We start from the raw sequence: 15037 nt of genomic DNA, 5'->3' as shown, positions 1-15037 counted from the left end.
ACCCAAACACAACTTAAGCTTTTTGAAAAGTAAACATAATTTCAATATACATCAATTAAAAAATATGCAGCATTATTTTTAATGCAATAATCTAGTTTGGAACAGTTCCCTAAGCCCCGCCCCCTGTTCAGGACACAGGAAGCCACGTGAGACCTCCCCGGCGAGCCTGTAAAACCCATTATAACGCTGTTTAAATCTCTCACTTCTTCTGCTTTCTGTTTCACTTCTGACTTGAGGGCAGATTTGTGGGTTTTGTTCAGATTTACTAAGTTTAACCTGCGCCCATGGCACGTTTGGCCCCTTCCATTCTCTAATGGGAAATGGAAAATTCCACCGTGCCACCGAAACTGCGTTACCCACGAGCCTCACTTGTAAAAGGCAGAATAGCGGAAACTGCCCAAAGGCTGAACTTTGTAAAACTTCGAAGAAGTTGTTTCACTATGAATGTGTTTTCGTTTGTGCTTCGATTGTTGATTTGAATCACTTTCCTGACAGTACCTGTACTTGATCCCAACTAAGATATAATTACCCCTTATTGGGGCAGAACAGCCCTATTGGGTTTATTTAATGGTTAAATGATTCCCTTTTCTCTGTAATAATAAAACAGTACCTGTACTTGATCCCAACTAAGATATAATTACCCCTTATTGGGGCAGAACAGCCCTATTGGGTTTATTTCATGGTTAAATGATTCCCTTTTCTCTGTAATAATAAAACAGTACCTGTACTTGATCCCAACTAAGATATAATTACCCCTTATTGGGGCAGAACAGCCCTATTGGGTTTATTTAATGGTTAAATGATTCCCTTTTCTCTGTAATAATAAAACAGTACCTGTACTTGATCCCAACTAAGATATAATTACCCCTTATTGGGGCAGAACAGCCCTATTGGGTTTATTTAATGGTTAAATGATTCCCTTTTCTCTGTAATAATAAAACAGTACCTGTACTTGATCCCAACTAAGATATAATTACCCCTTATTGGGGCAGAACAGCCCTATTGGGTTTATTTAATGGTTAAATGATTCCCTTTTCTCTGTAATAATAAAACAGTACCTGTACTTGATCCCAACTAAGATATAATTACCCCTTATTGGGGCAGAACAGCCCTATTGGGTTTATTTAATGGTTAAATGATTCCCTTTTCTCTGTAATAATAAAACAGTACCTGTACTTGATCCCAACTAAGATATAATTACCCCTTATTGGGGGCAGAACAGCCCTATTGGGTTTATTTAATGGTTAAATGATTCCCTTTTCTCTGTAATAATAAAACAGTACCTGTACTTGATCCCAACTAAGATATAATTACCCCTTATTGGGGCAGAACAGCCCTATTGGGTTTATTTAATGGTTAAATGATTCCCTTTTCTCTGTAATAATAAAACAGTACCTGTACTTGATCCCAACTAAGATATAATTACCCCTTATTGGGGCAGAACAGCCCTATTGGGTTTATTTAATGGTTAAATGATTCCCTTTTCTCTGTAATAATAAAACAGTACCTGTACTTGATCCAACTAAGATATAATTACCCCTTATTGGGGCAGAACAGCCCTATTGGGTTTATTTAATGGTTAAATGATTCCCTTTTCTCTGTAATAATAAAACAGTACCTGTACTTGATCCCAACTAAGATATAATTACCCCTTATTGGGGCAGAACAGCCCTATTGGGTTTATTTAATGGTTAAATGATTCCCTTTTCTCTGTAATAATAAAACAGTACCTGTACTTGATCCCAACTAAGATATAATTACCCCTTATTGGGGCAGAACAGACCTATTGGGTTTATTTAATGGTTAAACGATTCCCTTTTCTCTTTAGCAACCAGGGAGTGGTTTGGATGAGAGACTGGTATATGAATAGGGGAGGGGCTGAATAGAAAAGTAAGGTATAAAAAGTAACAATAACAATAAAACTGGAGCCTCACAGAGCAATTGTTTTTTGGCTGCCGGGGTCGCTGACCCTGTTATTAGGGATTTGGGCTGAAATATTAGATTTTTAATTCTGGGAGATTGCACTCAATCCTCTGATCCCATTTTATTGCATTTAGCAGTTTATCTCGCTGGTGTTTTTATGGATTTAAAGATTCAGGAGTTCATCCAACTCTCTAGAATTATCCTGAATTATTATGCTCAAGAGAATCCAAGCAAATGATTCGACATGTTCAGTTTGAAATTCGGGGAGAAAAAGAACAATTTTTGAACACCTGAATGTGTTTTATGGAGATTAATTTTTTATTTTCTTTTGCTTAAATCTAAATTCCACTTTCTTCTGGTATTTGACTGATAAATAAATATAAACAAGGCCACTCAAATCTATATTTTGCAATTTAGGGGCAAAGTAGTGAGAAATACACAAATCCGGGAAAATCGGTGAAAACCTCTCACCTTCAAACTCTCCTGCATCTGTTTTGGGAAGAACAAATCCAGTCCCACTTCCTTCCTGCGAAAACGCATGAAATGTTCAGATTATTGTGGGAAGCTGCACGCATGACAATGGAATCAAAGTAGTCCGGGGTCGGACTTGTTTACTTAGTGAGTAATTAAATACAAACTATAGCTAAAGTCCATGGTTTGCCAGTTGGCACCACCATTTGGGGACAAATTTGGGCAGAAAACACAGCCTGCTAATGCCTGTGCCCTTTGGTATTTTTTCCTACTCCAAAAACTTGGTGAGTTATAAAAGGGTTAAATTGGTTGCACCAATGGAAGATTGTCAGACTGAAGGTCAGTGATTCCCAGTGTAACCAACTGGTTCCAGAAGAAGCCAGTGCCTACAGTGCAGGAAGGTCCGGTCAGCCATTATTTGTCCATTTTCCTCCCCTTTAGAGGTCCCAAAGGTGCCTGGGACCCCAGAACCAACTATGCACTTTCAGTCCCTTGGGTAGGGATTCCATAGGCAAATCATTAAACGAGTGAAAACTAGAATAATTCCATGTTAAACTGATGTATATACATCTACAGGTATATAAAACCACAGCCAGTGACTAGTAGAGAAAGTTTGTTTATTAAAGCTAAAGCGACCCACCAACATGGATATTAATAGAGAACTTACAACCAATCAGTAGGTAGCATTTACTGGTCAGCTATTTGAAAGCAAACATCTGATTGGTTGCTATGGGTTCCAAGACCTGGGCAAGTTTGCCTTTTTTATTACATTCCTTCGTAGGCAAAAGTATTAGGCAAAAAATAACTTTAAGGTGCCACTGGTGGTTTTCAATGATGTATTTGTACATAGAAATGGTGGAATCAGGGTTTTGGTTCTTTACTTACTCTAAAAATTCGAAGTTGGATTTCTTCTCGAGAGCGTTCTGGGGCATATCTTTATAAAACCTCCTAGAAGGGAGAACAAAGGCAGATTATATAACACAATATCAATATAATCTGGAAGCCAGAGATAACACACGGTAGGCATAGCCACCCATTTCTTCTCCAGCTTCAGCTCCAGTTTCAGTAAATCTCCCAAGATCCTGGCACACATAGGAGGATGCTGGGAAATGTAGTACATAACTAGAAACTACACAGTCATAATCGTCCTAACTATTAATAATGGGGAGGAGGTGCTGGCAGACATGTGGTGGGATAGGAACCTCAGGGGTGGGAACTATTTCTGCTATAGCCTTCTCCATAGAGGCAACACAGAGATCAATAGGATGTTATATTGTTCCATAGGCTGAACACTCTGCTGTACAACCCCCAACATGGCCTCCATAAGGCAAAGTCGGAGGCCAAACCAATGTCATCCAAAATGGAGACTGGAGAGGAGGGGGCGGGGCTGACACAACAGCTGACTAATAAGACATATGTACATTGGGGGTTTAGCGCTCTGCTTACCCCAATTGTGCATGAATTAATATAATAATAATAATAATAATAATAATAATAATACACATGCATGTCGGCTATTCAGTACCTGAGTTCCAGGCATCCCAGCTGCAAGGCCATGCCTTCGCTCACTTTCGTTGCGTATTGTTGCATGTAGTCATTTCTGAGCTGGAAGAGGCACAGACTATGAATGTGTATTTGTGGGGTCTCCACCATGATTTCAGGGGTATGTTCTAGATCAGGGGCCCCCAACCTTTCTTACTCGTGAGCCACAGTCACATGTAAAAAGACTTGGGGAGCAACACAAGCACCATAAAAGTTCATGGAGGAGCCAAATAAGGGCTGTGATTGGCTATTAGGGGCCTCTATGCACCCAATCAGCTTACAGGGGGCTTTATTTGGTAGGAAATCTTGTTTTTATTCAACCAAAACTTGCCCCCAAGTCAGGAATTCAAAAATAACTCCCTGGTTTGGGGGCACTGAGAGCAACACCCAAGGGGTTGGGGAGCAACATGTTTCCCCGGAGCCACTGGTTGGGGATCCCTGATCTAGATTTTCACATTGTACAGGCTCCAGTCCATTTGCAAACTAAAACTTGTATATTTTAACGAAAGGGGCCTCCTTCCTCTTCTCCTTTTCTGTCATTTGGTTCTGCTTCAGCTTTGCACCTAACGACCTGCTACAAACAACAACTACTTCTCATAGTAAAGGACGAGGAGCGAAGCGGCGTATCAGACTTAGGTTTACTCCTGTACCCCCCAAACAATGTAGGTCTCTATAAAAATATATTGCAGTAACAGCTCATGTGTAAATAAATAAATAAACCATTTTAATGAAAATATACTTTATTAGTAGTATGTGCCATTGGGTAATCCTAAATAGTGCTTAGTGCTGGGCGGTATGACCAAAAATTTATATCACGGTATTTTTCAAAATTATATCGGTATCACGGTATTTGACAGTATTTTTTTTTCCCCATGCATGATTAGGTGACCACCCCAGACACCCCCCCCCGCCACCCCAAACACCCCCCCATCCACACCCACCACCCCAAACACCCCCCATCCACACCCCCCCACCACCCCAAACACCCCCCCAAACACCCCCCCATCCGCACCCCCCCGCCACCCCAAACACCCCCCCCATCCGCACGCTGACGTCACGCGCGCACCCGGAAGTATTTGTAAAAATTGCCAGGAAGTGCGCACACCGGTATGGGGGTATGTAAAAAATTTATATCGTTTTTTTTTAAAAAAACGGTGTTCGGTTTTTACCGGTATACCGCCCAGCACTAATAGTGCTCCCACACTACTTCCTGTTAGAGCTGCATCACTTCCTCATACCTCCCAACATTTCATTAAGAGAAAGAGGGACAAAAATATGTGACGCGGGTAGTGCAGCAAAAATGTTTTGGCCACGCCTGCTTTGTGACCATGCCCCCACATGCCACACCCACTTTACATGCCCCAGATGTGCCAGAATAATCACTAAATAAAAAGAATAAAGGACATATTAACTTCAAAGGTGCCAGTATGACTACATTAAATTTATAAAGGGCATATTAACCCCAGACATGCCAGTAAAATTACCAATCAACTTCAGACATGCCAAAAGGACGGTTGGGAGGTATGCTTCCTGTCAGCTGATCTCTGAGGGAGCACACAGCCCATCACTAAATGGCGGCTCAAGGGAAAGGATGTAAAAGGGCAACATTTACTGATATATATATTCCAGTTTGGGGAGATTCTTTAATAGGCCACTTAACATAATATAAACTGTCTGTTGGTTACGTATTTATTCTGGGGGTTTAGTTTCCCTTTAATATTGGAGTTGAAATATGATTCCACAAGTACAGACTTTATCATCAGAAGTCAGGAACAGAAATGGCCAATGAAGCCCTTCTCCTGAGGCAACTCATTGAGCCCATCTTTGTTAGATGTAGGGTTAGTTCACCAAAAACCTATATATCTAGATTGCTTTATTGTTATTTATACAACCCAACAATAGGCTCAGGGTTTTGTTACAATAATCTGGCATTTTAGTCGCTGGTTTGTCTCCTTGGGCCAACAAGCAAGGCAGCTCTGCCAAAGCTTAGGGGCCCATTTACTTACTCACGAACGGGCCGAATGCGTCCGATTGCGTTTTTTTCGTAATGATCGGTATTTTGCGATTTTTTTCGGAAAATTATAGCGACTTTTTCGTTACCAATACGATTTTTGCGGAAAAACGCGAGTTTTTCGTAGCCATTCCGAAAGTTGCGATTTTTTCGTAGTGTTAAAACTTGCGCAAAACGTTGCGCCTTTTAAGTTTTAACGCTACGAAAAAAGCGCAACTTTTCGCGCAAGTTTTAACGCTACGAAAAAATCGCAACTTTCGGAATGGCTACGAAAAACTTGCGTTTTTTTGCGCAAATTGTATTGGTAACGAAAAAGTCGCGATAATTTCCGAAAAGTCGTAAAGGCGCCGAAAAAATCGCAAAAAATACGAAAAAGTCGCAAAATGTTCGTTTTCCAATCGGAATTTTTCCAATTCGGTCGGAATTCGTGTCTTAGTAAATCAGTCCCTTAGTATCCATTTCTAATATTAATATCTTTCCTATTTCTGCATTAGAAACCATGAAACAAAACTGAACTCACCTGCTGATAGAAATATAACAAGGTAGTTTTGTCCTTTTTAAAACTTTCATTGAAGTCTTCGGGCAGGTAACGGATCCGCAGGTCATACCTGTGCGGGGACAAACGGGACTAGTTAATGTAGTGATGAAAGGAGGGAGTGACAACATTCTTAATTAGTGAAGGCAACATTAGTAAAAGTTGGATATTTTACATTATGAGCAATAGTCTGATGGTCCAAGGTGAAACATCCAACATGGCTACACAACTGAGGAGCCAGATAATGAAGGTTTCCCTAGTAATAGACCCAATACTAGTAATATAATTACTGACGCGTGGGTCACTCTGGGGGAAATGCTAAATAGACTTGAACATGTAAAGGTAAACAAAGGTCCAGGGCCGGATGGGATTCATCCCAGGGTATTAAATGAGCTGAGCGCTGTGATTGCCAAACCTCTTCACTTAATTTCCCAGGATTCATTGAGGTTTGGCATGGTGCCGAGAGACTGGCGGATTGCTAATGTGGTGCCGTTATTTAAAAAGGGATCCCGTTCTCAGCCTGAAAACTATAGGCCTGTTAGTCTGACATCAGTAGTAGGAAAGCTTCTGGAAGGGGTAAAAAGGGATAGGATAGTTGAATACATTGCAGTTCACAATACTATTAGTTTGTGCCACATGGTTTTATGCGTAACAGATCTTGCCAGACTAACTTAGTTGCCTTTTAAGAGGAGGTGAGCAGGAACCTTGATGCTGGAATGGCAGTGGATGGGATCTACTTGGACTTTGCTAAAGCGTTTGATACAGTACCTCACAGAAGGTTAATGATCAAATTGAGGAATATTGGCCTAGAACATAATATTTGTAATTGGATAGAGAACTGGCTGAAGGATAGAGTACAAAGAGTGGGGGTAAATGGAACATTTTCTAATTGGGCCAGTGTGGTTAGTGGGTACCGCAGGGGTCAGTCCTTGGGCCTTTGCTTTTTAACTCGTTTATTAATGACCTGGAGGTGGGCATAGACAGTACTGTTTCTATTTCTGCTGATGACATTAAATTGTGCCAAACTATAAGTTCCATGCAGGATGTGCCGCTTTGCAGAGCGATTTGACAACATTGGAAAATGTAAAATGAGGTTCAATGTGGACAAGTGCAAAGTTCTGCCCTTTGGTAGAAATAATATAAATGCAAGTTATAGACTAAATGGGAGTGAGTTGGGGGGATCCTTAATTGAGAAGAATCTGGGGATTTTTGTACATAACATGTAGAAGTCAATGGCAGACGTCTCTTTTGGACTCTGGTCTTTTTTCAACCCTTTGTAACAATGTATAAACCAGATCAGACGGATTAGATAAGCCCTTTGTAACTATACAGATTACTATTATTACAACCAGGGATGTCCATCACCCCCAGCAGAGGTGCTTTGGCTTATAGAAGCCCTGGTGGTTCCTAGGTGGACAAGTATCTAACTACTGAACCCTTCGACAAACTCCTTAAGCCAAATGAAAAGGATGATGTTGTTGCTTTAACAAATGCCTTTCTTGTCTCCACTGGGTAATTCACATCTCTGTATCACTGCTTAAATTTAGCCATACAGGGTTTAACAAGCGAAGGTCTCTCTCTCCCCTTGCCACGAGCCACTAACGGCATTAACACTGTTTGAATTAGCACAGCAGCGCCACTTGCTTTGTTTACACGCGAGCTCCCAATCGGGAAGGTGTAAATGAGTCACCTTAGCATGTACTTCATGCTGATCTGGCACCGACGTTCTTCGAAATAATCTGCTCGGCAACAGCAGCTTCTCTGAAACATGTCAAGATGGTACGGAGAAGCAGGAGTATATCCAAGTTCTGGTGGTGCAGCTATGGACGTTCTACAGAAGTAGACGAATTACAACTGCCATGGTCAAGCTATGGTTTCGACCCATGACGGACTAAAGATTTTGGATGCTGCAGTTAGGTACAACTTCCAAAATGTCTGGTCCAGCAAAGCAGTAGACTATTGACCGGCTGGAGATTGTGGAAGCTCTAGTGAACCAGTTACACTTGGTAAATGTAGGAACTCATTCAGAAGAGGCTCAACTACTATGAATAAAGCTGTATGTGGTACGTCAACTCCAGGCTCCTAATAGTCCAAGTGTAAATGTTGGAGGGATCCTTAATGGAGAAGGATCTAGGGGTTTTTGTAGATCACAAGTTGTCTAATGCCAGGCAGTGTCATTCTGTGGCTACTACAGCAAATAACGTGCTGTCTTGTATAAAAAAGGGCATTGACTCAAGGGATGAGAACATAATTTTGCCTCTTTATAGGTCCCTGGTAAGGCCTCACCCTGAGTATGGGGGGCAGTAACAGTGAGTATGGGGGGCAGTTACAGTGAGTATGGGGGGCAGTTACAGTGAGTATGGGGGGCAGTTACAGTGAGTATGGGGGCAGTTACAGTGAGTATGGGGGCAGTTACAGTGAGTATGGGGGGCAGTAACAGTGAGTATGGGGGGCAGTAACAGTGAGTATGGGGAGCAGTAACAGTGAGTATGGGGGCAGTTACAGTGAGTATGGGGGGCAGTAACAGTGAGTATGGGGAGCAGTAACAGTGAGTATGGGGGCAGTAACAGTGAGTATGGGGGGCAGTAACAGTGAGTATGGGGGGCAGTAACAGTGAGTATGGGGAGCAGTAACAGTGAGTATGGGGGCAGTTACAGTGAGTATGGGGGGCAGTAACAGTGAGTATGGGGGGCAGTAACAGTGAGTATGGGGAGCAGTAACAGTGAGTATGGGGGCAGTTACAGTGAGTATGGGGGGCAGTAACAGTGAGTATGGGGGGCAGTAACAGTGAGTATGGGGAGCAGTAACAGTGAGTATGGGGGCAGTTACAGTGAGTATGGGGGGCAGTAACAGTGAGTATGGGGAGCAGTAACAGTGAGTATGGGGGCAGTAACAGTGAGTATGGGGGGCAGTAACAGTGAGTATGGGGAGCAGTAACAGTGAGTATGGGGGGCAGTTACAGTGAGTATGGGGGGGCAGTTACAGTGAGTATGGGGGGCAGTAACAGTGAGTATGGGGGGCAGTAACAGTGAGTATGGGGAGCAGTAACAGTGAGTATGGGGGGCAGTAACAGTGAGTATGGGGAGCAGTAACAGTGAGTATGGGGGGCAGTTACAGTGAGTATGGGGGCAGTTACAGTGAGTATGGGGGGCAGTTTTGGGCTCCAGTCCTTAAGAAGGATATTAATGAGCTGGAGAGAGTGCAGAGACTGCAACTAAACTGGTAAAGGGGATGGAAGGGTTAAACTATGAGGTGAGACTGTCAGGGTTGGGGTTGTTTTCTCTGGAAAAGAGGCGCTTGCGAGGGGACATGATTACTCTGTACAAGTACATTAGAGGGGATTATAGGCAGTTGGGGGATGTTCTTTTTTCCCATAAAAACAATCAGCGCACCAGAGGCCCCCCCTTTAGATTAGAGGAACGGAGCTTCCATTTGAAGCAGCGTAGGGGGTTCCTCACGGTGAGGGCAGTGAGGGGGTTGGGGAATGCCCTGCCGGGGGATGTTGGGTAGGGGGTTCCTCACGGTGAGGGCAGTGAGGTTGGGGAATGCCCTGCCGGGGGATGTTGGGTAGGGGGTTCCTCACAGTGAGGGCAGTGAGGGGGTTGGGGAAAGCCCTGCCGGGGGGTGTTGGGTAGGGGGTTCCTCGCGGTGAGGGCATTCCCCAACCGGGGGATGTTGGGTAGGGGGTTCCTCACGGTGAGGGCAGTGAGGGGGTTGGGGAATGCCCTGCCGGGGGATGTTGGGTAGGGGGTTCCTCACGGTGAGGGCAGTGAGGGGGTTGGGGAATGCCCTGCCGGGGGATGTTGGGTAGGGGGTTCCTCACGGTGAGGGCAGTGAGGTTGGGGAATGCCCTGCTGGTGGATGTTGGGTAGGGGGTTCCTCATGGTGAGGGCAGTGAGGTTGGGGAATGCCCTGCTGGTGGATGTTGGGTAGGGGGTTCCTCACGGTGAGGGCAGTGAGGGGGTTGGGGAATGCCCTGCCGGGGGATGTTGGGTAGGGGGTTCCTCACGGTGAGGGCAGTGAGGTTGGGGAATGCCCTGCTGGTGGATGTTGGGTAGGGGGTTCCTCATGGTGAGGGCAGTGAGGTTGGGGAATGCCCTGCTGGTGGATGTTGGGTAGGGGGTTCCTCACGGTGAGGGCAGTGAGGGGGTTGGGGAATGCCCTGCCGGGGGATGTTGGGTAGGGGGTTCCTCAAGGTGAGGGCAGTGAGGGGGTTGGGGAATGCCCTGCCGGGGGATGTTGGGTAGGGGGTTCCTCACGGTGAGGGCAGTGAGGGGGTTGGGGAATGCCCTTCCTAGTGATGGGGTAATGGCAGACTCTGTTAATGCCTATAAGAGGGGCCTGGATGAGTTCTTGAACAAGCACAGTATCCAAGGCTATTGTGATACTAATATCTACAGTTAGTATTAGTGGTTGTATATATATAGTTTATGTATGTGAGTGTATAGATTGGTAAGTATAGGGTGTGGGTGCTGGGTTTAATTGGAATGGTTGAACTTGATGGGCTCTGGTCTTTTTTCAACCCTATGTAACTATGTAATTCTGGCTATACATGTAAAGATCCATCAGGGCGCACACAAAGAAGATCTTGCCCAGGGCTTAATCGAGTTTTAGCACATTGGATGCCTATCCTCTGCCAAATGTGGACCATGGGCAACAGAATTTTGAATGAGAGAATGGAAGAAGAAAAATAGAGGGCCTTGTAGTAGGATATACATTACAAACTTCTCTAATTAATAGTTGAAGATATCATTAAGTACATACATTTTTAAAAGAAAAAACAGCATGGCATTATCCATCCAAAATGAACTAAATTAACTAATGAAATGGCCATGATTGGCTCCTTACCTCCACTCAGCCTCAAGATGGAGGCACTCGTACTTCTCCTGGACCTCCCCTACAGTTAGCTCAGGGTGCAACCAATGGATCTCATCGGATTTCAGATGCTTCAGACGCAGACCGTAACACTCAACGTGTTTGATGTCCGGCCCTATCCGACCGCTCAGCAGTATTGAGCTGATAATCTCCTGAAAGAATAAAACCAGGGGGTCAGTCTGGATCAACTGTAGAAGCAATTTTTTTTTGGATATAATGATGTCCATTGAGTCAACTCAGGTCAGATTAACTGCAGTTGTGTATTATTGGGGGCCATAATATTTGCCACTTTAGTGTTCTACTGAAATGTGTTCTATCAACAATGGGCATAGGAGCTGCTGGACATAGAACCACATCGATAAGTCAATGCCGTCCCCAATCCAACGGGAAAATCAAACCTGTCCAATTGACATCTACCCAATTTTGGGGGATTTTCAGATATCGATTGGGGAGGCTTGTCGGGGGCCCCACACACTGGCAGATAAGCTGCCCACGGATTAGCCTAGGCTTCAGCGGACTCTCTATCCTACCCAGGCCGTTGACTCCCACCATAACAAAGTCTACTTGATGAATGAAAATAGAAAAGTCTCAACTGGCATGAACTTCAACATAGTTCTATGGAGAACTGCATATCAGAATAAGGAGCACCATCTATAATATATTTCCCCTAAACAGTACCAAAAGCCAGAAAAAGGGTGCAGCTTACAGAAAAGTAGGAGGGGCTTGGGTAGATGGGAGGCATGGAACTCTATCAAGCTTTTCTTTTGAACTCCTGTCTACTAGATGTTAGCATTATTTTAACTGGGTTAAACCCATTTATTGCTGATTGGTTGCTAAATGGATGACACTGCGCATTGCCCTATTAGATTTCATCCTTTTCCAAGGAATTGTGGGAGATTTACACATCACCTTATAGAACCAATAACAACAGCAGGCATTAAATTAAGAACTGGACCTCGACCTCCATTATCCTGCTGCTGCTGCCTGCACTGCAAGGGCAAAAGCTACACAGACATAGGCAACAGCATTAAAGGAAAACTATACCTCCAAACAATGGTCTTTATAAAAATATATTGCATAAACAGCTCATATGTAAAACCTGCTGCATCTAAATAACCCATTTTCATATAAATATACTTGTTTAGCAGTATGTGCCATTGGGTAATCCTAAATAGGAAACTGCCATTTTAAGTACTAAGGGCCGCCCCCTGGGATCATAGGAGTCACAGTGCACACAAACAAGCCAAGGCACACATACATGCTAGGCCCCATCAGCCAATGAATGGGCAGAGTTCTGCCTTTTGCTCCCACACTACTTCCTGTTACAGTTAGAGCTGCATCACTTCCTGTCAGGTGATCTCACAGCTCATCACTAAATGGCGGCTCAAGGGAAAGGATATAAAAGGGCAATATTTACTGATATATATATTCCAGTTTGGGGAGATTCTTAAATAGGCCACTTAACATAATATAAACTGTCTGTTGGTTAAGTAGTTTCCCTTTAACCCTTGTGACAGTAGGTTATACTCTAATCTGACTTCTTATACAAGATTATAACATTGCTGCAGTTTTGAATTGATATCCATTGTTTGTAGACTGACTGCCTGCATTCTCCTATTGCTTCCTACACACATACTTATAAATAGGGATGAGGGAAATTCTTTGCCAGGTTTCACCGTGACAAATGCCCATAGACTCCATAGAAATCCAGGCAATTGCACGTAAGTGATGCAATAACCCCACCCGACATTGTGCCCGCCCCCGATGTCATTATGCCCACCCCCAGCATCACTGCCCCACCCCCAATACCATCAGCCAAACCCCCAATACCATCAGCCAAACCCCCTTTGTTCAGGTTTATTCACCTGCAAAGGTGGCAACCCAAATCCCATTGGGTATCTCAGAGGAGCACTTGTACATGTAGTTAATAACATAGTAAAATAGTAACATATGTTTACTTCCCCTTTAAAAAAAAATATGACATTATTTTGCTCTGGGCCTGACACTTCCTCAGTTATGGCTTTCGATTTGAAACTCCCCAATGATGCAAGCGCTAAACCCATCGGTACAAGAGAGATGTTAGATCGCTTTCTGTATAACAGGGAAGCCACAATAAATTGTAATGTTTGCATAATGAAACAAAATGTAGCTTTCTAATACAAACTCTTTAAAAATGTTGTTTTTTTGTAGAGTTATTTGTAAAAAAAAAAAAAAAAAAGCAGCGTCTGTCCGTCCTTTGACTTCACTGTTTGACAGACTAAAGAAACAATAGGGCTGATTCACTAAAGTGCGATAAGCGTTATCACATGCTTTTGTGCGTTAAAATTGATGCAAAAAAATGCGCAATTCGCTACAGTATTATCGCATGCGTTAATAATACTAACGCATGATTGACAAACACTTAGGCGCGCTAAATATCGCATTAGTCTGTGCGAATATTAACCCCTACTTGGGGCAGGCGGTAATTATAGAAAAGTACAGTAAATGAGCTTTTGGGAACACAATATGGACGTTGCAGTGTTATTTATTCAAGTCTGTGTTTCCCCTAGAGTGACGCAGCCGCCAGTTTGCAGGAAAATGGGCATTTTCAGAAAAGTAGTTTTACAAACGTAATGGCGTGTATGGCTAATATGGCGTGCGCTGCGTTAATTAGCGCGCGTTGCGTAGAATACCGCACAAAAATAGTCTTTGCGACTTAAATAACGCAAACAGCATCGCGTCTAAATTTACGCAAATATCCTTTTGTGCATTGTGCATTAAAACGCGAAAATTAAGACGCGATAAAATTTTGACCGCATGCTAGAAATAGCGCTCGTTTTGACGCACCTTATTGAATCAACCCCTAGTGTAGTAGAAATCATCTTTCCACCGTTTCCCACAATGCCTTGCACACTTCTACGATCCTTCGTAATCACAAAACTAGGGATCCCGGCGTTTTTTTTACGGATTCGCTTTCGGCCGGATCTGCGCCTTGCATGTTTTGTGTAGGGATGCACTGAAACCACTTAGAATTTGCGCCCGCAGAGCGCACACCAATTTTTAACCCCTTCCAATCCTAATAAGGATATGCTAGTAAGGATTTGGTTCAGGATTTGGCCGAATCCTGCTGGGTGGGTTCGGAGGTTCGGCCAAACCCAAAAAAGGGGCTTCAGTGCATCCCTACACAAAACATGCAAGGCATTGTGGGAATCGTAGTCTTGGCTGGAGGAGAGCTGGCATCTGATGCAGCGTTTCAGGGGTAAATGTTATCAGGGAAGCGCCTCAGCTCTGTTTAATGCAACCAAAATGGGCCAACAAAGCCAAGAATAGAAAAATAAGCCCCAGCTTTGAGGCCCCTGGGAGCCACATCCAAGGGGTTGGGGAGCAACATGTTGGGGGTCACTGCCCCAGGCTGTGTGGGTGCTGAGAAGACAAGGAAGCCACTCACCTGTATATCCGTGTAGATGCTGCATTTCACCAGCTTGAAATTTTTTACCAGGTTGGAGCTGTTACTGTGGAAGCACACTTTCAGGATTCTCATCTCCTCCTTACTGATCTCCACTTCCGCCGGCACCTCCGCCGGGCCATCTGGCCGGTTAAATGTGCCCCCCTTGGTCCGGTTGGCATGGTCCAGCGACATCCTGGGACCCCCAATGAGGAGACTATGAGCAGCACATTACGTATCTGTAGAACACACAGTG

At 43.8% G+C, this 15037-nt stretch overlaps 1 protein-coding gene across 4 annotated transcripts in view; it reads right to left on the bottom strand.

Annotated features, from left to right (window-relative positions):
• ptk2b (protein tyrosine kinase 2 beta) overlaps positions 1 to 15037 on the bottom strand; it is a 78594-nt gene that overhangs the window by 30297 nt on the left and 33260 nt on the right. For 3 of the 4 annotated variants that reach the window (XM_012964037.3, XM_012964036.3, XM_031901666.1), the window contains 6 exons: positions 14785 to 15020; positions 11331 to 11509; positions 6468 to 6555; positions 3920 to 3999; positions 3280 to 3342; positions 2395 to 2449 (listed from right to left, as the gene is read on the bottom strand). In XM_012964037.3, the coding sequence (XP_012819491.1) occupies positions 2395 to 2449; positions 3280 to 3342; positions 3920 to 3999; positions 6468 to 6555; positions 11331 to 11509; positions 14785 to 14976 (657 nt within the window). In that variant the 5' untranslated portion in view covers positions 14977 to 15020. 4 annotated transcript variants of the gene reach the window in all.

This window comes from Xenopus tropicalis, chromosome 5 (assembly GCF_000004195.4).
Source record: "Xenopus tropicalis strain Nigerian chromosome 5, UCB_Xtro_10.0, whole genome shotgun sequence".
NCBI lineage: Eukaryota > Metazoa > Chordata > Amphibia > Anura > Pipidae > Xenopus > Xenopus tropicalis.
Note: the sequence above shows the minus strand (reverse complement) of the source record. Positions and strands in the feature narration are given on the sequence as shown.